Consider the following 27689-nt stretch of genomic DNA (forward strand, 5'->3'; position numbering starts at 1 on the left):
AGCTAAAGGCCCTCTAAAAAGAAACTTCAGGATGTAATTTTTTTGTTTTGGATGTAGTGGATAACATGGCACATTTGGCTATATTTGTCAGCTTCTTTTGGCCAGAAAATGCCCATTTAGACCTCCCAAACATTGGCTTAATTATTATTTTTTTCTTTCACATAAGCCTTCATATCAGCCTGGTAGCTTGTAACACACACTTTCAGATGTTGTGATAATTTTTTTGTGAGCATGGCATTGAAACCCATCCTGTCAGACTCTAGAGTAGGGAGTGACTCCCTCAGCATTTTTCCTTGACTTCCTGGTTCTGTCTCTTTACCCCACATTATGAAAACAGTTACCAAAGATCTCCGATATTTTTTTGTTTGACAAATGAAACATTATCCTTCCAGTGGATATCCACCCAGTCATGCCACAGTGGTTTATGGAGAGGTCCCTCATTCTACTTTCTACATTCTACTTTTAACATTCTGCTTCTTGCCAACACAAAAAAACATTGCCTCAGCTAAAGAAGGACCCTCTTGGGCTTTAATTTGTATTATTCAACTGTTGATGGGGGTTTGAGATCTAAATGAAGTGTATTGTCTTAAAACTGGGCTTGCTGCTTGACCATCATGTCTGTCCAAGAACTGGTTGCGTAACTCTCAATTGTGAAACTGTCATGACAATTCCCAGTCAACAGTTGCCCAAGTTTTTGAGCCTGAGGTATTGTCAAAAATTGACTGACCACTGCAGTGAGGCAGTTTGCATTGATATGCTTAGGTTTCCATATGCCCTATGCATTGTGTAAATTGTCAGGACTCAGGTGATTACATCTTGTACCATCGCAGCACTCTAGTGGGCTGAGTGGGAAGAGAAAGCCGATACACGAGTTAGCAGCACCTCTGGGTTGAATCCAACCTGCACGAGAGATAGAAAACAGAGCATTTACCTTACTCACCCTTTCTTTAAAGTAACATGACAGCACAGGACAACCTACATTTCTAGATTTCCTTGCCGTAATTTGACATGACTCATTATGATACTTGGTTTAACTTACATTAATAGTCAGTTATGGGTCTTCATTTCCAGTATAAGCATATTAAGTTTTGTGGTTTCTCCATGTGCCATGCATTATAGCAGAGCAACTACAGAGGCCCAGCTAACAGGATTATTAGAACTTAATAGCTCAGCATCGTCCTTCCTCAAGCCTCCCATTGGGGTCTGTCTCTTAATCAGTCTCCTTTCATTAACACCACCCTGGTCCTACTTGCCTCTGGTTCACAGAGAACCGATAACGTGCAACCTATTCCCAGTCCATGAAGCAGGAAGTGGGGTGAGGTAATAGGGTTCAGGTTAGGTTTTGTGGGGTACCTTTGAGGGGTTCTAAACGCTGAACACTGCAAAAGGGAGGGTAGAGCAATGATTCATAGAAACAACTACTTCATTGGTACAGCGATTAGATTACAATTTCATGGTCTGTTTAGTGCTCAGGCTGTGTCCGAAATCGCACACTCTCTTGAGTAGGTTCTTATTTTGAATAAGTAATTACTTCACGACCACTAAAAAAGTATGTTCTATATAGTATGTGTAGTATGACTGTTTTACATTTTGTATTACATTTGCCATGTTGGCCTTACCACGTGACCTACTAGCGTCATCAAATACACACTTCAGAATCTTGCCTGAAAGAAGTAGGTCATCTGGGTACTTTTTACTTACTCTTTGATGAGTACTTTGAATTCGGACATACTACTTTTGTTGCATACTGTTTTTCGCCTACTATATTGTAGGGAAGTATGCGATTATGGATGCAGCCAAACATTTAAAAGTAAAAGTAAGGAACACCATGACCAGCTTGACTTCAGCATTGACTTGTTGGCTACCATCATGAATTTCCACACTGATCAGGGCTGGTAATTACTTGGCTGTACTGGTGTACTAGTTTAGTCATGTGGTTCACAAGAAATACTTCTGTCGTCCTAATTGACCAAGGTAATGTTGCTATAGTTAAGCAAGTTTAGTAGGCTTGTTGTGGCATGCTGGTCTTTTCAGCAGGACAGGCAACTGCTTGTACAATCATTTAGTCTCTTTAAAAAAAATTTGATGAGCTGTGTAGATGTCTCACCGTGAGCTCTTGTGTTTCCTTATTATGTAGCTGCCTCAACACAGGGGTTTCATGTTAAAGTCATGTCGGAGGTACGATGTGAGTGTTTGTAGTGGTCTGGAGTGTGTTAGAGGCACAGCTCCCCTGGTGTGTACAGTCACTACAGGAGCAGGAAAGCCAGAGTTAGAAAAGAGCATCTTTAAAACATTAAAGGTTTTGAATGGCTCACAAATTCCCTCTAGCAATGCTCATTATTAGTAATATCCTTTCAAGAATGCATTCTCCCTACCACCATCTGGATCCACTAATCAGTCTGTGGCCTGAGTGTTTTTGCTAAGCCAATGATTTGTTCCTCTTTTACACTGACCCGTGACCAGTGTCATCCAGATCTTTGGTTATGTTGCGTGTTATAAATGTAAAATACCAGACACTCCGTGTGGCCCATGCTGTTTTCTCATGTTTTCAATTAACTGATTACTTGAATACTCTACACTTAATGTACATGACTCATGATCACAAAGGTTCATATTCATTATCAAAATGTATTTAATTGCTCTGTTTCTGAAATAACTTGCCTTTTTTGCCAATGTCGTAAAGGTTGTTGTGTGTCTGTGTGTTTTTCTTTTAATATAATGTTTATCTCAGTGTAGAAGTAAAATAGGTTTTGAATTTTATTTAAAGTTGACATTAACTAATACAGTCGCTTCTATTAGATTCTGTAAGTTTTTTACCTTAAAAAAATGAGGCAAACCACACAAGAGATATTGAAACGTATCGAGCAGATTCACTGGCCCTGTTTCAAATGCTGTGTTAAGGTGTGGTCACATTACCAAAATTTCAACAATATTTTGCTGGCAAAATATCCCCATTTTCGAATGTCAATAGTGTAGCGAACACAGTGCAGACATAAGTAACATTCAGGCGAAACAGTTGTTGTTGGTCAACGCAGGTCAATCCACGTGACCAACTTAAATCCATTGCATATTCTACGTATTGAAATCTTTCTTCAAGAATTTGAAATTTCAGACGACATGAATTCCTAATGAAATGTCTGGATTGCACCCACAAAAATTTGCCTAACAACAGTAAATGTGAATATACCTTTAAACTGTTGTGGTTCTTATCCAAGTCCCAATTTTAATTAAAGAATGATTCAGCAAATTGGATATGGGATGATAAAACATCGAGTCATGATATATGTATGACACTTTACAGTTAACCCAGCAAACAAAAATATGTTTTGCTAGCATTGTTTTTAGACAGCGCCCAAATACTACATTAAGTTCTCTTTCACTCTTCTAATTCACACAAAAGGATATTAAAATGGCGGTTATGTTTTAAATTAACATAAACAGATAAGAAATAAAACACGTGTACCAGTATATTGGATCCATGCATCTTTTAAAGTGAAAGCAGCCTAATATTCCTGCTGTGCTAATGTCTGTGTTTTAATGTTAATCAAACAGTAAGTGAAAAAAAATCGCTCGCTACTCTTGACTAAATAACTTTTGTAACTTTAATAAGGATTAATGTATGTATATACAGTGTATATATATATATATATATATAGAGAGAGAGAGAGAGAGAGAGAGAGAGAGAGAGAGAGAGAGAGAGAGAGAGAGAGAGAGAGAGAGATACATTTAAGAAATATGAAGATAAATTTTTAGCTCTGACTAAGTTTAGATCGTAATTTTGGCCACCCCTGAAATGGGTCATACCCTTAAGATTACCTGAGCAGTTGAATTAAAGGGGTGGTTGATTGCTATTTCACTTTTTTCATTTTAAATACTGTGTAATGTTGCTGTTGGTGCATGAACAGTATCTGCAAAGTTGCTGCGCTTAAAGTTCAACATAAGCGGAGATATTGTCTTTTAAAAATCAGGAAGTTTAATGCCTACAAAAACGTCTCGAATGGGACTACAACGAGATACTTCCCGGGTTTTATACGTAACTAACCCATACATTTACATCCACCCTCCCTCCGGAACATGTTCTGCTGTCGAAGAGGAGGAGTTATAGTGGAGAGCTGTAGCTGTCAGGTCTTCTGTGTTCAGGCTTCCTACAGACGCTGTAGTTCGTCAACAATGGTTAAAATTTAAGTTTGGTTATGTTCCTGACAATTACAATCGTAGTTTAGCTCTCTGTGCTGCACATTTTACGGAAGACAGCTTCCAGAATCTACACGAGTTCAATGCCGGATTCAACAAGAAACTATTACTACAACATGAAGCAGTTACAGCTTTAAAACCAGAGGCCACAACCTGCAAGTAAGGTTTAATCATTTTAAATGTATTTGCCTGTATAATTTAAGACGTAATGTTTTAGTTTTATCAAGGATGTAAAAAAATGCCAGCGCTGGCTTTAGTATATGACAAAGGCGTACAAACATTTTGGACCCGAATTTGTAATATGTACAAATTTTGTAAACGTATTTTCCATGTATACTTTATGACGTAATTTTTTGATTTGATCAAGAACGCAAACCAATGCCAAAGCTGTTTGTTTATAGTAGCTAGTTAGTTCGATGCTATTTTGTGTGTATAAGACAAACGTGTACAAACTTCAAAAAATTATCGCAACAGCAAACTTCAGCTGCTGTTATCACATGTACACCTAAAGAAAACGACAAACTGAGTAAACTAAGCTTTGTGAATAGTTAAACGGTTGTTCATTCTATCAATAAAACAATATCTTTAAAAAACGGTATTACTCAGTCATGTATTCAGTTATATTAAATGTTTAATCAGGGGGAAAGCGTATCTCAAAAGCTAACAAACAGCAGTAGCATTTTCAAGTAACAGCGTATGGGAATTCTTTGAGAGAATAATAATAAAATAAAATAAATTACCATTCAGAAACGTTTAGTAAGAGCCGTGTTTGCGGAGGTTCTGCTTGACTCTCTTCATCACCGCTCTCTGGGTCTGATTCTGGCTCAAACTGATGAGGCAATATTGACACCATTACATTTGACCGGGTCCGGAGCACATGCAACTGTCGCCCGTAAAGGTAATGGGCGTGAAGATTCCGGACGCAGTTTAGCCAATTACAACACACCGGCCGAACTAACCAATCTGAGCTCATTGCCTCTTTCTGAGGGAGTGGTTTCATAGACTCAGGAAGTCAACCGGTCGTTCAAATGACAGAGGAGGAAGCGGCTTACAATAAAGGTGAAATTTATGAAAAATAAGGCGTTTTTTAACAAACGAAACACGAAGACATGTTATATTGCAGCCCATAAACACAATCAAGCAAAGAAAAAAGGCAGTAAACCACCCCTTTAAATACACTATAAAACCACGCTCATTCAGGGACACGCATTTATTTCACAGACAAAGAACAGAATATGTTTAAAATGCCAGTTGTGCTGTAAGAGAAGAGGACGGTTTAGTTGATCACAGTTCAGCAAGCCCTCTTTAATGTTGTTAAACTGTAATTAAGCAAAGTTTCTGTCAATCAATTGCATGTGAAATTCGCTGTATTAGTAGGTGTGTTTGTGTGTGTATATAAATATGCTCATACCCCCCCTAACTCTCTGACTCACCTGAATGCCATTGTGTATTTTCCACTTGGCCTAGACCTACCTGAAAGGCACTGTTTATTATGACCGCCGCTAGCGTAGCTAGCGAAAGCGGTCATATAGGGATTGTCAAAGTTTTTTTTTTTTTTTTTTCCCGTCACCTTACTGAATTTTTCGTCAACGATACCAGGGACACCGAAACACCGGGGAACATGAAATTTGGTGAGCATGTAGCCCCACTAGACTTCTAAGGAAAAATTTCGTTTGGTCCCCGGGGGCCACTCCCCCCCCGCGCTGGGGCCCCTGTAAATTTTTCGTCAACGATACCAGGGACACCGAAGCACCGGGGAACATGAAATTTGGTGGGCATGTAGCCCCACTAGACTTCTAAGGAAAAATTTCGTTTGGTCCCCGGGGGCCACTCCCCCCCCGCGCTGGGCCCCCCCAAACCCAAAAAATGCAGTTTTTCCTAAATAACTACCTGAACCGTGGCACCGAGGATGAAGAAATTTTTATGGTATGTTGGTCTACTAGACTTTTACAGAAAAATTTCGTTTGGTCCCCGGGGGCCACTTCCCCCCCCCGCGCTGGGGCCCCCGTAAATTTTTCGTCAACGATACCAGGGACACCGAAGCACCGAGGAACATGAAATTTGGTGGGCATGTAGCCCCACTAGACTTCTAAGGAAAAATTTCGTTTGGTCCCCGGGGGCCACTCCCCCCCCGCGCTGGGCCCCCCCAAACCCAAAAAAATGCAGTTTTTCCTAAATAACTACCTGAACCGTGGCACCGAGGATGAAGAAATTTTTATGGTATGTTGGTCTACTAGACTTTTACAGAAAAATTTCGTTTGGTCCCCGGGGGCCGCTGGGGTCCCCGTAAATTTTTCGTCAACGATACCAGGGACACCGAAGCACCGGGGAACATGAAATTTGGTGGGCATGTAGCCCCACTAGACTTCTAAGGAAAAATTTAGTTTGGTCCCCGGGGGCCACTCCCCCCCCCCGCGCTGGGCCCCCCCAAACCCCAAAAAATGCAGTTTTTCCTAAATAACTACCTGAACCGTGGCACCGAGGATGAAGAAATTTTTATGGTATGTTGGTCTACTAGACTTTTACGGAAAAATTTCATTTGGTCCCCGGGGGCCACTTCCCCCCCCGCGCTGGGGCCCCCGTAAATTTTTCGTCAACGATACCAGGGACACCGAAGCACCGGGGAACATGAAATTTGGTGGGCATGTAGCCCCACTAGACTTCTAAGGAAAAATTTCGTTTGGTCCCCGGGGGCCACTCCCCCCCCCCCCGCGCTGGGCCCCCCCAAACCCAAAACAATGCAGTTTTTCCTAAATAACTACCTGAACCGTGGCACCGAGGATGAAGAAATTTTTATGGTATGTTGGTCTACTAGACTTTTACAGAAAAATTTCGTTTGGTCCCCGGGGGCCACTTCCCCCCCGCGCTGGGGCCCCCGTAAATTTTTCGTCAACGATACCAGGAACACCGAAGCACCGGGGAACATGAAATTTGGTGGGCATGTAGCCCCACTAGACTTCTAAGGAAAAATTTCGTTTGGTCCCCGGGGGCCACTCCCCCCCCGCGCTGGGCCCCCCCAAACCCAAAAAAATTCAGTTTTTCCTAAATAACTACCTGAACCGTGGCACCGAGGATGAAGAAATTTTTATGGTATGTTGGTCTACTAGACTTTTACAGAAAAATTTCGTTTGGTCCCCGGGGGCCACTTCCCCCCCCCCCCCCCCCCCCGCGCTGGGGCCCCCGTAAATTTTTCGTCAACGATACCAGGGACACCGAAGCACCGGGGAACATGAAATTTGGTGGGCATGTAGCCCCACTAGACTTCTAAGGAAAAATTTAGTTTGGTCCCCGGGGGCCACTCCCCCCCCCGCGCTGGGCCCCCCCAAACCCCAAAAAATGCAGTTTTTCCTAAATAACTACCTGAACCGTGGCACCGAGGATGAAGAAATTTTTATGGTATGTTGGTCTACTAGACTTTTACGGAAAAATTTCATTTGGTCCCCGGGGGCCACTTCCCCCCCCGCGCTGGGGCCCCCGTAAATTTTTCGTCAACGATACCAGGGACACCGAAGCACCGGGGAACATGAAATTTGGTGGGCATGTAGCCCCACTAGACTTCTAAGGAAAAATTTCGTTTGGTCCCCGGGGGCCACTTCCCCCCCCCGCGCTGGGGCCCCCGTAAATTTTTCGTCAACGATACCAGGGACACCGAAGCACCGGGGAACATGAAATTTGGTGGGCATTTAGCCCCACTAGACTTCTAAGGAAAAATTTCGTTTGGTCCCGGGGGCCACTCCCCCCCCGGGCTGGGCCCCCCAAACCCAGAAAAATGCAGTTTTTCCTAAATAACTACCTGAACCGTGGCACCGAGGATGAAGAAATTTTTATGGAATGTTGGTCTACTAGACTTTTAGGGAAAAATTTCGTTTGGTCCCCGGGGGCCACTTCCCCCCCCCCCGCGCTGGGGCCCCCGTAAATTTTTTGTCAACGATACCAGGGACACTGAAGCACCGGGGAACATGAAATTTGGTGGGCATGTAGCCCCACTAGACTTCTAAGGAAAAATTTCGTTTGGTCCCCGGGGGCCACTCCCCCCCCGCGCTGGGCCCCCCCAAACCCAAAAAAATGCAGTTTTTCCTAAATAACTACCTGAACCGTGGCAACGAGGATGAAGAAATTTTTATGGTATGTTGCTCTTAAGGGCCCACATCAACCTAGCCCATAATCACTCATTTGTGATTTGCGCCCCTCCCATAAAAAATGAAAATGCAATATTATTCTGCTTTAATCGCCCCTATCTTCAGTGGAGATGTTCAGAACTGCACCATATTTCATGTGTATGATTAACTTGACATCCTCTGGGGGTATCCTCTGCTAAGTTTTGTAGAATTTCATCCATGGGGGGGTATAAAATAAATTCATTTATGTGCACATTTAGTGACTGTACACTCATCGGCCTGTAGATGGTGCTGTTGAGCGAAGGGTTGCTGGTTTAGGATGATACTGTCACACACACACATGCAGGAATACAAAGAAACGCAAGCATGCACACACACTGACATCCACACGCACAGACACACACCCATACACACACATACAAATCCACATGCACAGACACACACACACAAACACACACGTGCACACATGTACGCACACATACATACACGCACAGACACACACACAGACACACACACACACACACAGACACACACATACACAAACACACACACACATACACACACACACACACACACACACACACACACACACACACAGACAGACATGCACATACTATTACTTTTTTTAGGTATATACATAAACACGCAATACAGCCAAATTACTCCACGTCATTTATTTTTGTGGAAAGCCAGTGCAGGCCTGAGCGGCGGTCATATTTTGTACCGCGATGCGGTACATCTAGTTTCATATGCATCTTTGTTCTGTTGTATTTATGTATTTATGTTGGCCTGTTGAATATTAAATGGATCTAATCTATGTTCAATAGAAATTATTTGATGATGCAGCAATCAACTTGCTAGTATACCTTTTAATGCATGCGTTTTTGAACTTTGCTTGATCAAAACACTATTTTAATAACAACAGTATAAAAAAGAAAGCAAATGACAAATATCAGTATCTGAATCGGCCAATAGTTGTTTGTTAAAATCGGTATCAGTATCAGCCAAAAAATAATATGTCAGTGCATCCCTAGTTCTGAGAATGTTCCATGTTAGCTGGGTATGTTCTATTAACCTTCTTTCATTCTTTCATTCACTTTCATTCACCTCTTGATCACTTTTTCATTCAACTGGTCCAAGATGACAATGTTTTTTTATTGTTGTCATTTTTAGTTTTGAATTTTTATTATGGTTTGTTTCTCCCGACCCTCAGAAAAATATTTATATACATTATACATTCAACTTTGCCTCTTAACAAAAAACAATTTACATTATAATACATTTAAGCACATCAGCAGAAACAAAAATTAAGTCACAATTTGTAAACATTTTCCACAGTTCCATCATCAAAACATAGCAACCACCTTGTGTTAAAACGACAAACCAAAGGCAAAAAAGTTATTCATTAGCAGAAATCATATAACAATGTTTCGAAATAGCCATATTTAACAGATTCTATAAAAAATGCATACGAAAAATAACAATGGACAGAAGGATTAAAAATTAAGTCAAATCTTAATGTAAACATTACCAATCAAGATAAATAGTTTGGTGATACATAATATATTTGTAAAAATTCCTTCCACTTTGTATTAATTGAAAACATTCTTTTAAAACAGAACATTTTTGTAAAAATATATAATCATAAGTGATGATGTCCCTCCAATGGCAGCAGTTTACCTATTTTAACTTGCTTGACTACAGCCTGTTCACCCTACAATTTCCCTATGAAGGAACATTTTCCACACATCTGAAAAGGAGGAAAATTACTGTTGTGTGTAGGTGTAGCGAAGCAGGTCTTAATATGTGATTGTAGGAGCTCAGCTGATTGGTATACAGGGCTCATGTGGTTAAGACAGTAGAGAAATTAGTATATTAGCTTGACACCCCCTTTTGGCTCAATGTCAGACACGCCCCATGCCACCACATTACCACGGATACCACAACCACTCCCATCCAGCCGTGCCTGCTGAGATATTTCCTTTGAATCCAAAACATGGTCCCACATGTTCACTCCGGTCATCTTCCCTGTGAAGGCTTGCTCAGCATCAAATGTGTCTGGCTTACTAAAATGCCTGAAGTGACGTCCATACTCTTGCCCCAATAGTATGCTTCCTTTGCTACGTAGCTCATGACCCTCAGCCACTCCGGGAGAGCTTGCAACTTGTTGACCATTCACCCACAACGTGGCCAAGCCCTGTTGTGAGCTCCAGACTGCACAAATGTGCACCCACTGACCCTCTTGTACTGCTCCTGAAGCTTCCACCAAATGGGCTTCACCATTGACTGTAAAAAAGACACTCTGTCCATTCAACACCAGCTGGAGTTCGTAGGCATTGCCAGTTGTGCTGTAAGTGAAGAGGACGGTTTTGTTGAGCACCTGAGTTGGCTTCACCCACAGGCAAATGGTGACGGCATTGGCCTGGAAGGTTTTCTTGGCTGATACTTCAACATGAGCTGTAGATGAACGTGTGGGGAAGAGCAGCCCAGTGTCACAGCCTGGAGAGAAAGAAGGATTAGTGTTAACAAAATGTAATCACCCCCTGTTGGAAAGAACATAATTAGTCTGTAGGGATGTCTGTCCCCCTATATTTCAGAGGGAGAACCATTGCACCACTCCACCCATCACTAGGTGCGTATGATTGCATTGTAGAAAACTTTAGTTTATTTTCTATGGATAACCTTCACATAGTCAAACTCTTTCAAGGAGGGTTCATCACAAAGTATGAACTTTTTTTAATTAAAAGGTCAGTATTTTGTGATGTAATCTTCAGTGCATTCTTTTTATTCTTATAGGGGTCCTCGGAGTAATGGTTTTTATTGTATTATTACAATTATTATTTTAACATTTAGTCATTGTGGATCCTGTCCAGTTTTTGCTCCCACTAACCCTTTCTCAAGAGAGCGACAGAGATCAAGAGACATATTCCTTATTCCTTGTGCTATTAATATTTATTCACTACTGAATGTGATGAGAATTGGTCTGGTAGAACCTAACTAGGATCTTCTTTGTGCAGTTGTGTTTTGTAAGCGTGTGTGAGTTTTATACGGATAGACAGTTGTGTGCACAATTAACTTGCATAACTATTAAGAGGATCTACAACTAGAAGAAGCTTAATTACAGTGGAAGGCTTGTAAAACAGTCATAAAAGAAATTGAAGGGTCTCTGGTTATGGGTTTGGTAATGAGATTTTCTCTGCTATGGGTGATTGCTTTGCTATGACAGGCTATGGCTCTCCTTTCCTACCGTAGCTTACAGTATTTTCATTACATTTGTCTTGGGTTTCCTGCTTTGGGAGGATGGAGGGAGGCTAAGTCATTCTCTGAAGTCTCATCTGGTTCTGTTTTCCCTCTTGGACACTTTGGTGTGGTCGCCCTGTGTAGCTGTTAATAATTATTCCTCCCTCTGTCTGCCATTTACTCTACCTCTACAAAGCTATTTAATGCAGAAGGCATGGGCATTCGCAGATTAAATCTTTTTTTGCTTAAGTTGACTAGAAACTGTATCCGGCTTACTGACAAGGTGAAAGCGGACTTGATGCGGTCAAAGCTTGTTTCTCAACTCTGTAGGAGCTTGGGGAAAGTCGTACGGGGTTAAACATTTATTAGATTTTGGGGGATATCAGCCTCCTACCTTAGGTCTGCTCAGGGGGTCGTATGAGTTGACGTGTTTTGTGTTTGTGTTAGTCAGCTAAGTTGGCTAGTGGTTTGAAAGTAGCATGTGGTTTGCATAAATCACAGATTTACAGCTCAAAATGTACAGCACCAAAGCAGAATTGTCACCTTGGCGGTCTGTTTTAGTCCTATCCAGACTGAGCTTAAAAGATTAACTCACATAAAGCAACATACTTCCAAAGGGGGTTGAAATTGGTGCATGATGTTTTGTTGTTCAAAACCTGTAACATAAATCTACATGTGCGTTTTACCCTTCCCTAACACAATGTGTTCTTTAATCTGAGCCATGGGATAGCATTTATTGCACATAGTTAAACACTTTGAGGCATCGTTTAAAGGACACATGTTTGAATCTGGTTTGGAGACATTTCTTTATCCCACTTTGCCTCTCATCTACCCATTTTTTGCTATACTTGCCTCTCAATAAAGTGGCAAATGGACTGCTTTTGCTTGTTACAACATAGACTGTCTCACCTGATGGAAGCATGTTTGCAAAGGTTGACCTGGTGTAAAGAGTCAGCTGTTCCCGGATGGTTTGCAGCTCGCTGGAGATAGTTGCCAGAGTCTTTTCCAGCCTACCTCCATATAATCCCTCTGTCTCTGTCACTTCTTGCATGAGATGTCGGGCATGGATGCTCTTGGCTTGCGAGGCCATACCTCCTCCCTCCCATTTCACGCAGCCGTTCTCCAGTCGCTCCAGCCGTGCAGCCTGGTTTACACTGCCAGCCAGTAGCTGCTGCAGGGCCGTATCATGCCGTGCGTACTGATCAGCTGAGACCTCTCGCACACGGTCCAGTGCATTCTGCAATCGCGTCTCTGTTTGAGTCCCAGCCCGTCGAACCAAGTTCTCAACTGCAGATGCACAAGAGCCGCCGTACTGGGCCACAAACTGTAACATCTCTCCTCTCAGACTCTGCAGCTCAACCTTGATGATATCATCTGTATACTGCAGGAGCATGTTCTCTTTCATTTGGGAATTTTCCAGCATTGTGAAGAGCTTATCCCACTTAGTAAAAGCTGGACCTTTGCAGGGTTCAGGGGAAGGTGTGGGGGTACCCTCTAAGAGAGAAATCAAGGGAAAGAGAGGAACGCAGAAAAATTGATCTTACATTACATGATTTTTATATGTACTCAAGGTGACACCATTTGTTGAGTTTGAAGGGTTAGCAGCGAAGAGTGCGACATGGTCCTGCTAACTCTGAGAATGTTAACTTTAGTAATGAAATGTTGCATCTAAAGCAGTCATAGTTGACTTAGCTACCTTTTTACTTAGTTCTGGAAAACTCAAAATAAAATAGTGCCAAAAGGGTATGACCCATATAGACAAATTATTAATTGAAACTCAACCAAAGAATATCTTTTCCATGTTCTACAACAATGGGATGAGCCTAACAAACAGCAATCCAAAATCTTCACATGAAATCGACACGTTTCTTCACATGATTAAAAATGATTGTGAAGGCACTAACACATTCATTTTCTTCAAAACATAGCAAACTTAAGAAAAATCCACAAACCTAAGAAAATGATCAGCTCTTTTGATTTAAATTTAACTTAATACGTATATCTAAATCTATACAGTATGTATATATGACTATCAAACATACACACATTTTTTGTTTCTCGGGTAAATCTGGTTAATAAATCAGCTTCTCTCTCTCTTTCTATGTTTTCTCTCTTTCTCTTTCCTCCATCGTTTGCTGTCGCCAGAGACAAAATAGTATACTCCAAAGACATACTAGTTGAAAACAACAATCAACACACAATCGTAGTATAACCTCTTCCACAAATAAAACTGTAATTTATATGATGTCATAACACAACACATGCATTCTGTTACGCTACCACAAATATTCCCACATTCACAAATGTCTAAACACATCCCAGTGAGTTTCTTTTTCCCTGCTAATAAAACTCCTTTTTGACATGTCCACACACTCACTCTGATAGTGGAACTCCTTTAATCCTGTTTATTTATCCTGTCAGCACGTACATGTCTCCTTAACTTACAGCTGATACTACTGATCACAGTGGAATATTTTTTATTTCTGTCAGTTACTCACCTTCCATTGGGTCCTCCTCAGTTATCTCGTTTAAATAATTGGGTCCAAAGCCCACATCGATTTCATCGTCATAATTCTCAGGTACTGCCATGGACAATGAAGCCACCAGACACATGGCCTGGAGGAATGTCCACATGGACATGCTAGCCATGTGAGAATAAGAACAAGACTTGGTGTTTGTGTATAATGTCTCTTCCTCTCTCTGTTGGTCCTTCTTGTTAGATGCTTAGCATTCGGTTGGCTGGACTCCTGCTTGTTTGGTGAACTGCAGCTGAAAGGCAACTGAGCCTGATAGAGGAGCTCTGTGGTCTATATAAACATTGTGCTCAGAGAGAGCGAGAAAGAGGGGTGGGGGAGAGAGAGAGAGAGTTGCGTAGCTTCAGTGAGAAATTCTTCGTTGGAGGTAGTATGGGAAGTCAAATTGTTGTACTGCTCCTGCAACTCAGGCAGAGAGAGAGAGAGAGAGAGTTTGGGGGAGGATGTTGGGTAATGAGGTATAAGTTGAGGCAAGTAAAGGAAACCTGGAAATACCAGTGAATTTTAGAAAAAGTGGCCTGGAAAGGTCATGGGGAATTTTTGTAATGAATGTACATTTTCTCCAGTAACACATATGTAACACCCTATTCCTTAATATAATTTTTCCTTAAAACCACTAACACTAATCTAACACAGTCTAAATCTTAAATCCAACCCTTAGCTTTAACCTTGACCCTTAACGTCTGTTATAAATACTGCCCGTGTTCCTTCATCTAACTTGGATCTTAACCCTCAGCCCTAACCCCTATTCATACACTCAGTCCCTAATTTAGTAGTAACTTTCATTTTCAGGTTTTCCATCAATTTTTCATTTTCAATGAGAGTGGTCAATTTATGGCAAAGTCAGGGCAGCCAGCATCAGAAACGCAACTAGTACAGTGACCAGGCGACCAGTGATTACACTGGTTACACTGGTACACGATTCTGCACTACTTCCGGATAACTGAAGTGCATTTAGTACAAAATTAGTTGTAGCAATTTAGCAGACTTTAAATATACCAATTTAGTATACTAAAAGTACAATTGCAGGGTATTTATATTAAGTGCATAAATATGTAAATGTATTTGTAGAATAATGTATTTCAAATACATTTTGGTATATTTATTTTTCACTAGGGTAAAATTGATGTAAATGTGATTTGATTCCAAGCTTCCACTCCTTTACCTAGTCCCAACTCCTTTTCTCCAGTCCAAAACAAAACTTGGATCCGGTTCTGAATTAGGATTTGCTGATTAGGATCCACTGTTCAGAAACCTAACTCCAAAATCTGATCCAAAAGTTGATTGGATTGTTTTTTCAAGTATATCTGCAAACCACATGATAAACCACAAAAAACATTTCCTTAATGCCCATGTTCTCTTATTTTATCTTATTACCGAATAATGTGCTTTACTTATTCAAATATTAATTATCTAATTCTGTTTGTACTGGGTAACTTCTGGGGCTGGTGCAGGATTTATATATTTAATGTGCAGGACATTATGGAAACAGAAGGGTCCCATGACATTCACCCTTTGGAAAGTTGACATTTAATATGTCTGCAACTCAAAATGCCAAACTCCAGCGGATGGATTTTTCTGCTTATGTCAGCTATGTTTATGACAGCATGAGCATGCCAACAAGTCTTTTCAGATTGTGAGCTTTACACAAGTCATCAGTCCATTTGCAGTCAGAATTATCTTAACACGTTCTCTGTTCAGCATAATTGTTTTAACTGATGAAGATCCCACCCCACAGTCTCCCAGAAAAGTAGCGTGTGTTCCCTGCTGAGGATGTATATTACTTGTTGCAAAAATTACAGAGGCGTATCTGAATGTGAACTCAGAGCAGGGTAACGGGACAGTACAAATGTGAATGACTGGTCTCGTTGTCTAAAGGGAACACAGTGGAAGGTCAGTCAGCCTTGGCTAATGTCGTCAATCTGCCACCTTGGAATGAAAAGTGCTGATGATGAAATTTCAGTAGCACCTACACCATAATTGACGGCAAAGCTCAGACAATGAGGTCCTCTTAACTAGATTTTAATTGTGCATTATATTGCATGACAACCTCACACCCAGGGCCGTGCACAGACATTTTAAGGGGCAGTGGCCTAAACCAAAAAAGGGGCACTATTTTTGGGGGGGTTGGCACACTACAAAGTGTAAAAAAAAAATCGGCCCTGGCATTTTGTTCCAGACTAGCCCACTATATGATCATAAACTCCAATTCCTTAAAACTACTAATGCCATGTTATGAGTCAGTATAGGAACGAGTGAGAGTTAACAGATGAAATAAGTAAAAATTTGACATTTATTAATACAGCGATGAATCCTAAAACAAGCAATAAGCTGCACTGGCATATAAATACCATTGTTTCTTACAGGATTTTTGGTAAAACTGCGGTGGGTGGACCTCGGGTCCTCTAGGGGGGTTGGGGGGCATGCCCCCCCGTAAGAAAATTTTGTGCATTTTAATGTTAAATTCATCAATCTGGTGCACTTTGAGAGTTCAAAATTAAAAGCTCCAACCCATATTCAATGTGCAATTTAAACGAAAATTTCAAAACTCTTTTAGTTACAGTGTCTATTTACATTACACCTATAATAGTTATAATATTAATCACATGACAGTAATAGCCATATTTTGTAAAACAATAAAGGAAACTTTCATAATTAGTTTTGTACCAATTTCTATACTTGGGCCTTTGATCTACGTGTTTCATGGACTGGTCTGTCAGAAGAAAAAAAAAAACCTAACGTTGACTTTTTCTGATGCATACACTGGCACAAACCCAGCACAGCCAATTAAGCAAAACAAAACGAATGGGCCGCCGATGTACAAATTTTATGGGCCGTGAAAAAGAAAAATAATGTATGAGTATGAGATGTATCGGCCCAAAAAGCACGTCGGCCCACCTGGAAAGTGTGCGGTATGTCCGATGGCCAGTCCAGCCCTGGTTGTACAAGTTGTTAGCACTCGTGAACTGTCGTATACTGTGAGTGATGCTGCGGAGCGAGCGGGAAAACCTGGAGCGGATTAGCGGAATCAGCGAAATGCTTTGAGCGGAGCGGTGGGGGGTGGGGAAGAGGGGCACCTCAGTCGATGAGGGCAGAGGGGCAGTGGCTCTAGCCACCGGGCCACCCCCCTGTGCACGGCCCTGCTCACACCTACACCCGAAGTGGGCTGAGCAGGAAGGAAATATTAAAATGAACACCTGGATATTTATTGAGTCCATCTGATTTAAATAGGGTGACCAGACATCTTTTTCCCTGGGACATTCCCATATTTCAGCTCCATTTTTAGTGTCCCGACTTATTATGAAAATATTATGTTTTGTCCCATATCTCTTCTTTCCTAAATTGTGTTTGCTTGGTGATCATAAAAGCGAGTATCAGTATCAGAGTGTAGACGAGATCAAGTCAGACGCGAGAATGTCAAAGAATTTAACGAAGACCTTCAAAATGAGTTTATCAATTATTATGCACAGTAAGTTGTGAGAAAAGAACTCAATGTGGTATCATGCTGAATGACACACACCAGAAGCGCTCTCTCAGACAGCGCGCAATCCTGAATTCAGTTCTCTTTGTGCCTAAATGACATTTGGTCTTAAAGTGACAGCAGCCTAAAATAACTGTCTGTGTCATTAATGTTAATCAAACAATGAAAGGTGTTAAATAAATGTATTCATATTCAATTAACCTACTATACCTGAAAAACGTCGTTTAATTTGTATCGCTATCGTATTTGTTCTATTGTTTGTAATGTTCTTCTTTCTTCTTCGTTTTTACATAACAAATGTAAAATAACTTTGATGTATATTGTTATCATGAAATACAGTTTCTCATATGAAATTTTTTTTTATCATATTGTCCACCCCTAGTGGATGCTGCTTAAGTGTGTTACACATAGTTTGATTGAATTTTTGGTTAAGCGAAGTTGTGATAGATACTTTCAGTGTGTGTGTGTGTGTGTGTGTGTGTGTGTGTGTGTGTGTGTGTGTGTGTGTGTGTGTGTGTGTGTTGGTAGGTGGGTGTCTGTCCATCCCATCCTGTATTCTACCATGAGAAATCTGGTCAACCAAGATTTAAAGGACTATTTCAGGCTAGATCAAATCTAAGTAATGCATTCAGGGCTCGACAGTAAGGACTGCCCGATGGAGCGTGAACGACTCCTGGGACAGTAGATGGAACTGTCACTTGCCTGAGTGCTGGTGGGCCAGTGCTGCATCGTCACAAAAGTTTATAATTTGCACGTGTTTATCATTTGCAAGCTTTGCCTATTGAAATATTTTAAAAAGTGCAAGAAGAAGCATTTGGTACTCGCTGTTTGAGAAGTTCTGTTTCACGTTTTCTTGCGCTTGAACGTCTTTTGCGTCTGTAGATTTCTCCTAAATTCAACTAAAGTTGGCGTTCTAAATCAACATGCTGCTCCACTCACTGTCTGCACCCTGTCATCACATAACCGTTGGAAAGCTCTCTCTCTCTCTCGCCTGTACAATGTTGTCGGATCCAAATATGGTAATTTCCTTTTTTATCAGCAACCAATTGTGAAAGTACAATGGGGCATTTAACTCTAAGAGCGAAATCTCATTGGCTGATGTCAATTTCCGACAACGTGATTCCGTTTGTGTGTGTTTTTGACTATTTTTGACTGAGGTTCTGTTCAGTTGAAGGCCATAAATGATGTGTTATAAGTTTTGATGTGTTTTAGGTGGTTTGCATTGTTGTTGCTAATGATTTGATAAGATATTGTGTCGGTAAATAGTTGTATCCACTAAAAAAGTATGAATTTTTACAATGCAAATTTTTAAAGGCCGTTTTCTCAAAATGTTTTTTTCCTCATACTCTGAGCCAGAAATCTCCACCTCAGCTGCACTTACATACACCAAACTTTCCAGTTGTATTCCTATCTATATTCTTAAAGATTTTACAGAGGGGTTTGTTCATATATCATTCAGATTCTTATTTATACATCATTTTATACCTAAAAACAGGGCGAAAATTGATTTTTTTATGGCTGTTGACAGTTTTTTCTGATTAATGGAGTGATAAAAAGAGATATCCTGAGATATCCCTTAAATATTCTAAAAACTTGTAATACAAAAGATATTTGTCTTAATGTCAGTAATCAACTGGGGAAGTTTCATGCTGATATCTATTAGTTTTATCAATGTTTTTTTCCTATTCACCTGGGGTGTCTCCCCTTAAGTGAACGTAAACAGTTGAGAAATAAAACGTGTGTGTAAGGACAGGTCCAAATGTGTTTTAAATAAACAACAAGACAAAGGGAAAAAAATCGCTTGTGGCTCTTGACTGAATAGCTTTTGTAACTTTAAAAATGATTAATCTATATTTAATTAATACAGTGAAGACTATGCAGTTTTATTTAACAGTTGTTTACTTTATTCAATATCAGTACCTGAAAACAATAGCTAGGCCAATCGAAAGCCCCTTGGTTTATTGTTAACATTGAATATAACTTTATTGAACCACTGAATGTAACTTAGCCTACACATGGTTGATAAACAATCATATTACTTCAGTCATATGCTAACACGTGTAGTGTTTGAAAATATTGGTTACACTTTCCAATTAGTTTCTTTTTAAAGAGTCTTTAAAATGTTTTATTTCTATGTAGGTAAATGTTGTTTAATGTTATGTATTGTTAGATTAGTGCTTTAAAATGAAAATTCTGGAACATGTGAAAGTCAAACTCAAAAATCTATTAAAAAAATATATCCTGTCACTGTTAGTGATAGTTCCAGTGATAGTTATGGAAATAAAACAAACCATGTTTGACTTTCTTATTATTTAATTTATATGCAATATTCCCATGCTGGTGACCAGCAATGCTGGATTTTTCAGAAGGGTATATATGCAACTAATTTAGGCAACATAGAAACTGTATTACTTGGGAACCCTAATGTTATTTCTATTTTGCCACAGAAATGACATTAGGGTTTTGCATGAGGGGGTTGAAATGTCTCCTAAAAATTTAAAGATACCTTCTGCCAAAGCACCTGGCAAAGATTAAATTACTTATCACATGTGGTCTTTGGAATTGAATGAAAGATTGTTAGTATTTCCTGTTAACTGTCTAAGGCCAATAACATTTCCCCACTTGTCTTATTATGGAATGTTATGTTTAACACTAATCCTTCATTAACACCACCCACTGTTTGTAGAAACAGGTGGGCAGGTCTTCTGCAAGCCTAAATGTCCTACCTGAGCCAGGGGAAACATCTCCTTTACAGAATTATGTCTGTTAACTTACCGCCCTGACTTAGATGGCTTGCCAGAGCTCAAACTTGAACTTAAAACTTGAAAGGTTTTTTTTTCTTCCACAGAAACAGTTACGTCAAAGTGATATCCTCATGGCCGATGCTCCGACATGTAGAACAGCTGCGCTTCAGGCGACCCGAGTTTGAGTTCCAGCTAATGCAATTTCCCGATCTTGTCCCCCCCATCTCTCTTTCACTTCGCTTCCTGTCTACCTTCTACTGTACTATATAATAAAGGAAGAAAAAAAGTTGCACATTTAGTTTTACTTAATAATTCCACTGCACACAAATCTTATTTGTTTTTCAAATTGAATTTTTAGTACTTACTGACTGTAGTGGTGAAATGTGTCACACGTTTGTCATAACTGCCATACTTCCGAGGTTACTAAGTGGTGCTTGAAACACGCAGCAGCATCAAATATCTAATTCAGTCATTAAACTCTAGATGTTGCAAGCTAATAATTACTTTATATGCAGTCTGCAAGCAATCATGCCAGTACCACTTGGCAAGCTGATTGACCTCTACTGATTCTGCAGCCAATGAGATTGCTTGCTCAACATTTAAATAGTCTGACTCAGTGTTTTCTGTAAACTAGTGTTAGTTCCTCTGAAACCCTCCACCTCCCCCAGCTCCACTTTCCTATATCTGTTTGTCTGTTCATGCTGCAGCAGCAAATCTCACATGCTCACAGCAAAGTGTCTTTCTGTCTAATGGAAGTAGCAAGTCCATACTTGCTCTGCAGCAGCATGTGTAGCAGATCTAGTCTGCCAAGAACAAATACATTAACATTGAAAAATATCAAGAGATTGATTACATTGGCATGTTAACGATTGATTCATTACAATGCCAAAAACTTCAGTTACAAATACTCAGAGAGAAAAACATTGTTAGATTTATGATGTTAACTGTGGAAACGTGCCATCACAGTCTGAAAACGCTCCAATAGTTCTTCAAGAAAAGGGCTCAGAAAATGAATCCACTCTCACTCATTTTGCATGAGAAATGTCATGTACATTTCCACAACAGTCCAATTTGTTCCTTAGTTGGAGGTTGTTCATCTTGGGTTTTTTTGTTGTTGTTTTTTTACATTTTTTGTGTGTACATAAGTGGCATTTTGGCATAGATTATGGCTACCATGGTAATTTTCATAAGGGAAGTGTGCTGTATTGATTGATTGTTGGTTTGAATAGGTAATGCCATGCTGTTGAGGGTGCTGCCATCCGTATATCCACAACGACCAGGGCCAATCCATCAACATATCCGTGAGCTGACGGCGATGATGTCCCAGCTGGACCAGGGCGGCAGACACCACCTGCTCAGACTACTGCAGATGATTTCTGACCTTCACCCCCTGGTAAGTGAGGAGAGGTTGATGAGTGAGTGAAATAATGAAAGTGGTATTTGGGGATGAATTCTGGTCAAGGCGATTTATTCTGAGTAACAGAAAAAAGAATTTAAAGGTCACCAAGGGAGTGGAGGGGTGGGTACACAAATGAGTACAGAGTGAGTTATTTAGCATTAATTTTAAAGCAGACAGCTGCAGCACAAGGTCAAACACTGTAAAACAGTTTGATGGTTGACGCATCTGCCGATACCATAGGAGCCGCCAAACGGATGGGGAAATATAAGAAAACGCATCATAACCCGATAACCCCCACGACTCTCAGTGAAGACACATTTTACAGGAAAAGAGGAAACCACAGTTTTGGCAGAAACAGAACAAGTCACATTTCACATTTTACATCTGGCAGATAGCAGATGTACGCAGTTAGAAGTAAAGAATGCAGTAGTCATGAGGTGTTCATTTTGCATTGGGTAACTAGCACATGCATATCAATCAGCTCATCAGTGGAAATACTCACATTAACACATTGTGTGCTTTCAATAGTGGTGAGATTAGGAAAGACTACAGTATGTGACAGTATCTTGTTATTGGTCATTCTTTTGTCATTTCCATTTGTGTTCATTTACAGAAACAGGAAATGGGAAATCAGTGGAAACTGGTTCTACAGTACTTTCAATTATTCATATTATCATTTCTCAAGCCCAAAGTCCAAAGTCCAGGGCCATAACCATCATAGACACTGAGGAAAAAGGTCAAGGTCAACCCAATATTAAGATTAGTTGTCAACAAAAATGTAATTTTCAATGGATGGTTAATAAACTTTTATCACTAATTAGAAGTATATGGTTACAGCCTTACGAAGAATCAAAATATATCTATTGTTACTAACCCTAAAACAGTTCATTAAACTTTGTGCCTGTACAATGATGAGGCTAGGAATGAATAATGAACTGCTGATAAAGGCTAGAACAATTATTGTTCACTTGGGGAAAAGCTTTCGCCTTTAATTCAAAAGGTTTTTGATATCATGAAAAACATGAATTCAGTCTAGTGTGTCTAAAGTTATGCATGTGATTCTCAGGAAGGGGTGCCGTTTGTTTCAAAGATGTACTATCTGCTTACTGAAGACTTATTCATATTTTGTAGTGAAATATAAGTTTGTGACATTGTAATGTTTAATCAAAATGTCATAACCAATCATTTAGTCTTCCTAAACCCTAGCCTTGCAAGCTCATGTTCATCTGCCATCAAAATCTAATCAACAACAGATTCATAGAACCAAGTCTCCATTCTACATTTTTCTTTGTTAATAATCCATTACACTCAGATGAATGTCACAATACTATATATCCAGGTATTCACTTTTACCATGACTATAGAAGTCTGCCAGCTGGAACAAGTACTTACCAGCATAGACTAGCATATAAATGTATAATAGTTTTTCTGTTTAAATTGATGGATAAAAAGCAAAAAAAAAAAACAGGTGTCAATAACTCAAAATCAATAACTTTCCATCTATTGTAAATCAGAAATCATTTCAAAGAGGGGTTTCCCCAGGCCCCAGACCACCAGAGTCCTGCAAGGGTCCTGTTTGGTAAACCCGCCCCCACCCCCGCTCCGTTCCTGCAGTACTTAACAGAACACCCGACCCGTTATCCGACAGCAGCACTAATTTGAGAGATAAGATTAGAACGTGCATCCGTCGTGTTAACAATACAAAACTTTCGGCCACTGCTGGTAGTTTATATAGAGATTTGGAAGCAAATAGGATTAATTAAGATTAGTCAGTGTTTTTTACATCCTGGCAGAGGCTGGGAATCCTGCTTCTCATAGGACGTCCTGTCTGCTGTCCTCCCTGTCCCACCAGATCCTCTTTATCTCCTCTCCACCACTGCCAGTTCAAAGGTTTCCTAAAGAACAATGAGAGGATTAAGCAAATCCTTGCTAAAAGGGTATCGTTAGATCAATTTCATTCTGGAGAAAAGAGCTCATGTGACTCATATGCCTCTGGTCATCACTACAGTTTGTAAGACATGACACAAGATGTCAACCAACACACAAGATTTTACTGATGATCTGTATTTCTTTTGTGAGTCACTTTTTAAAGGTCATCACTGCTTTGTTCTAACAGACGTTAATAAATCTTGAAAAACTCTCCATAGTGGGAGGATGATTACAAGTTTCCTTCTGCTCTACATTTTTTTTTTCTCTGTTACTATCTCCATCAATTTTTTTCCACAAGCTCATATAGGAACCAGGGACTCTGGTTAATGGGTGGGCGGCACTGAACTCAACCAACCAGAGTGTAGTGGTTCTTTGCGCTGCACGATTAGAACCATAAGGGACCTCTGATGAAAGAACTGTTCAGACCAAATGAGTGTGTTTGTGGTGAATTTACAATTTTTATTTTTTTTTACATCCCCACTGTGAAGGATCCAGATAGCCTGTCCCTGTGTGCTTCCAAGAACAGCAGAGAACAAACTTTTCCACCTTATGCTTCTCCTTCCGTCCTATTTCTTCGGCCCGTTGTCATGCTTTACGCTTTTTGTCGAATATAAAAAAGGTCTTACGCTTTAACCCTTCTGAATAATCTTGTCTTTTTGTCTCCTCAGGTTTTGTCATCTTTGGTACCATCGTTCATTGGTTACCTCAGTGACAATGATCTCAGCGACCCTGCCCTGGGTGTGTTGGTTAACGTGGCTCAGGCAAGCCCTGTCTCTCTCGCTCCCTACCTGTCTACACTGAGAAATGTGGGTCAGAAGAACCCTTGGTTGTTGGGACACATCGCTAAGATCCATGGGACAGTGGGTCTGACTAGTGAGGTGGGTATTTATGTGTTCATGCATTAAAAACTTGTTCTTCTGTCAGAATGCTCCTAGATTCCTAGACTGACTGAGTGTTTGAAAATTAGACATGCGTGACATTGACCTGCTGTGTCAAAAAGCATTTACATTTTTTTTGTATCAGGGCATTAAAAATTCAGTAGTTTTGATTTGTCATTCAGTAATTTAAAATATAAAAAAGGTCAATTTTTTAATTTTAATTTTAATTTGTCACTTAAAGCGCCATTCAGTAGTTCTTTAGCCAGCATTAGCATTGTTGTTATTTGTCTACTTTAAGTGCAGATACCACAATGGCGTCATCTCTGAGGTTTTTGTAAATCACACTTATAGTGGGCTACACCATGGGATTTAAATTTTTTAGATGCCATGGACCCCCTGAAATCAAGGGAGGGACCCCCATCCTGAAATTTATAAGGCAGTTATATAAGTTTAAAGACCCATTTAATATTCAGAATATTATTAGAACATTCAGAACAAGTCTTTGTGAATAACAATCAAGAAGCATATGCCAGTACATGTTATCTTTAAGCCTTTGAAATAATAGCTTCTTATATTCTCTTTATCTTACCTTTAAAATCAGAGGTGGAAAGTAACTAATTACAAATACTTTCGTTACAGTACTTGAGTAGGTTTTTCGATTTTTTCTACTTTCTTGAGTATAATTAAATAGAATAAAAATAAAGTATTCAACTTCGCTACATTTATTTTTCACCAAAAGTACAAAGTACTTTGACAAATGTGCCGATGGAGCAACAGGGCAAGCTTACATTTGACAGACACTTTTAAAACTACTGCGGTGGAGCCCTGCTCTTCAGCCAATCACAGACAGGTCTGATGCGCTTCAGCCAATAATAGGCTGGTCTGACTCGGGTGCAAAACCAATAAAAACTTCCAGTTCGGCTCGGGGGCGGGACTTCAAACCGCGCTTTGACATTCAATCACTGGCGCTCGTGTATTGAATCAGTATCGTTTCAATATTTTAGTGAATGTAAGTGAGATATTCTCATTTTCTGATTTAAATTTTTTTAATTACGCCAACTCCTGAAATGGGTCATCCCATTGATAATACCAGAGCACTGAGCAGTTGAAGTAAATGGCTCATAACATGGATGCAGTTATTGCATGGATGGAGCAAAAATAACACACAGTTCAATTGAATGGTAAAGCTCGCCCTCTTTAACAATACAAAACTAAATGTACAAAGCAAACTTTGTACAAAGCTAAAAAAAAAAACCTCAATAACAGTGAAATAAGATCGCATGATTTATCTGTCAATAAGCTGTAGGTAAAAGTGTAGTTCATAACTATAACTATAGCAGTAGTGGGCTCCCAGCACATTTTCGGTTGGACGAAAAAAAGAGCATTTCATTTAACAAGTTAACCGTACCCCACTTATTTTTTTTATTTTTATTTTTACTGGCACTTTTTTATTTATAATGTTGTAAATCTCTCTTTTTTTATCGGACCTCTCACTTAACCTTCTTTGCTTTCAATTATGAAATGATTCAAATGAAAACATTCAAATGATCTTACCTGGACTTACTTTTCAAAATTAGTAATAAAACAATTGATCTTGATAACAGGGAAAGCTAGTATGTTTGCTTAGCATACCGTCAAACACTACAGTTTATGAGTTTAATATGTTTTGCTCCAAAATCACAAAACTTGTCCGTCGTGTTTGAAATTACTTCTGTGGTTTCATGTTGCTTCTTAACACAGAGTGACAATATATTATTTTATTAAATTTTATCATACAGGCTATGTTGATTAGCATTGTATTAAAGGGTTAGTTCACCCAAAAATGAAAATTAGCCCATGATTTATTCACCCTCAAGTCCTCCTAGGTGTATATGACATTCTTCTTTCAGACGAATACAGTCAGAGTTATATTAAAAAATGCCCTGGCTCTTCCAAGCTTTATAATGGCAGTGAATGGCTGTAAAAAATTGAAAATCCCAAAAAGTGCATCCATTCAGGATAAAAAAAATACTCCATATGGCTCCAGTGGGTTAGTAAAGGCCTTTACTAACCCACGCGAAGCCATGGGTTTTTGTAAGAGAGATACCCATATTTATAACTTTATAATCTAAAATAACTAGCTTCCGGCAGACGACTGTACACATACTACGCAAATTGACCTGCGCCACAAGAGTAACCCGTGACACATGTATGACGTAGGATGTTGGAGTATCGTAAGACGCCTCTCGCAGTTTAAACAAATAGGGCTGTGCAACAAACTGAAGCTCCTCTTCTATTATATAGAAATCCTCCAACATTTCTCTTTAAAATTGCTAATTCACGACTAGGGTTTTGTTTTGCTCTTACTTCTGAGCTTCCACGTTTGTCATTACGTTGTGCGTCGGGTCAGGGGTTACTCTTCCACCGTAAATCGATGCGGACGGCCGTCTGAGAGAAGCTGGTGATTATAGTTTATAAAGTTTTAAACATGGGCGTTTTCCTTACACGAACGCATGGCTTCACTACAGAAGGCCTTTATTAACTGGAGTACTTTATTAACTTTGGAGTAAAAGTGGAGCACTTTTATCATGGATGGATGCACTTTTTTTGACTTAAAATTTTCTCCAGCCATTCACTGCCATTATAAAGCTTGGAAGAGCCAGGACATTTTGTAATATAACTCCGATTGTATTAATCTGAAAGAAGAATGTCATATACACCTAGGATGACTTGAGGGTGAATAAATCATGGGCTAATTTTCCTTTTTTGGTGAACTATCCCTTTAAAGACCTGAGATAGCTTGATGAACACAGATATCATCTGTCAAAACGTCTCTATTTGCATGTTATTATATCCATAAAAAGCATTTCCTGAAACGTCATAAGTTTAACACTCCTATGAATCTCACTTGTGGACTTTCTGCGCAAGGGATGACTCAGTACTGGGCTTCCAATATGAATGGAACAGATATGACATGAGTGTTTAGCGCTCCATATCGCTATCATCTCCCCATTTTGGGTAAAAGTAGAAAAATAATACTAAAGTACTTTGTAACGTAGTTACTTGAGCAGTTTTTAAGCAAACTACTTATTTACTCTTACTTGATTCATGTTATTTTTCAGTACTTCTACTTGTACTCAAGTAAATTATTTCTTAACTAGCAATATTAACAATACTTTTACTTAAGTAAAAT

At 39.7% G+C, this 27689-nt stretch overlaps 2 protein-coding genes across 2 annotated transcripts in view; one reads left to right on the forward strand and one right to left on the reverse strand.

Annotated features, from left to right (window-relative positions):
• Positions 1 to 27689, forward strand: part of veph1 (ventricular zone expressed PH domain-containing 1) — a gene marked incomplete at its 5' end in the record, with an annotated part of 107423 nt that overhangs the window by 22636 nt on the left and 57098 nt on the right. Inside the window, 2 exons of the mRNA XM_081372552.1 lie at positions 21541 to 21704; positions 24308 to 24517. Coding sequence (XP_081228678.1) covers positions 21541 to 21704; positions 24308 to 24517 — 374 coding nt within the window. The remainder of the gene's footprint in view (positions 1 to 21540; positions 21705 to 24307; positions 24518 to 27689) is intronic.
• On the reverse strand, positions 9475 to 14327 carry ptx3a (pentraxin 3, long a). Its single transcript, XM_081372553.1, has 3 exons — positions 14051 to 14327; positions 12462 to 13046; positions 9475 to 10811 (listed from the first exon to the last, which is right to left on the reverse strand). The coding sequence occupies exons 1-3, from the start codon at positions 14199 to 14201 to the stop codon at positions 10180 to 10182; spliced, it is 1368 nt and encodes a 455-aa protein (XP_081228679.1). The 5' UTR covers positions 14202 to 14327; the 3' UTR covers positions 9475 to 10179.

The sequence above is a fragment of the Scardinius erythrophthalmus genome, assembly GCF_964197995.2.
Source record: "Scardinius erythrophthalmus genome assembly, chromosome: 8".
Classification (NCBI taxonomy): Eukaryota; Metazoa; Chordata; class Actinopteri; order Cypriniformes; family Leuciscidae; genus Scardinius; species Scardinius erythrophthalmus.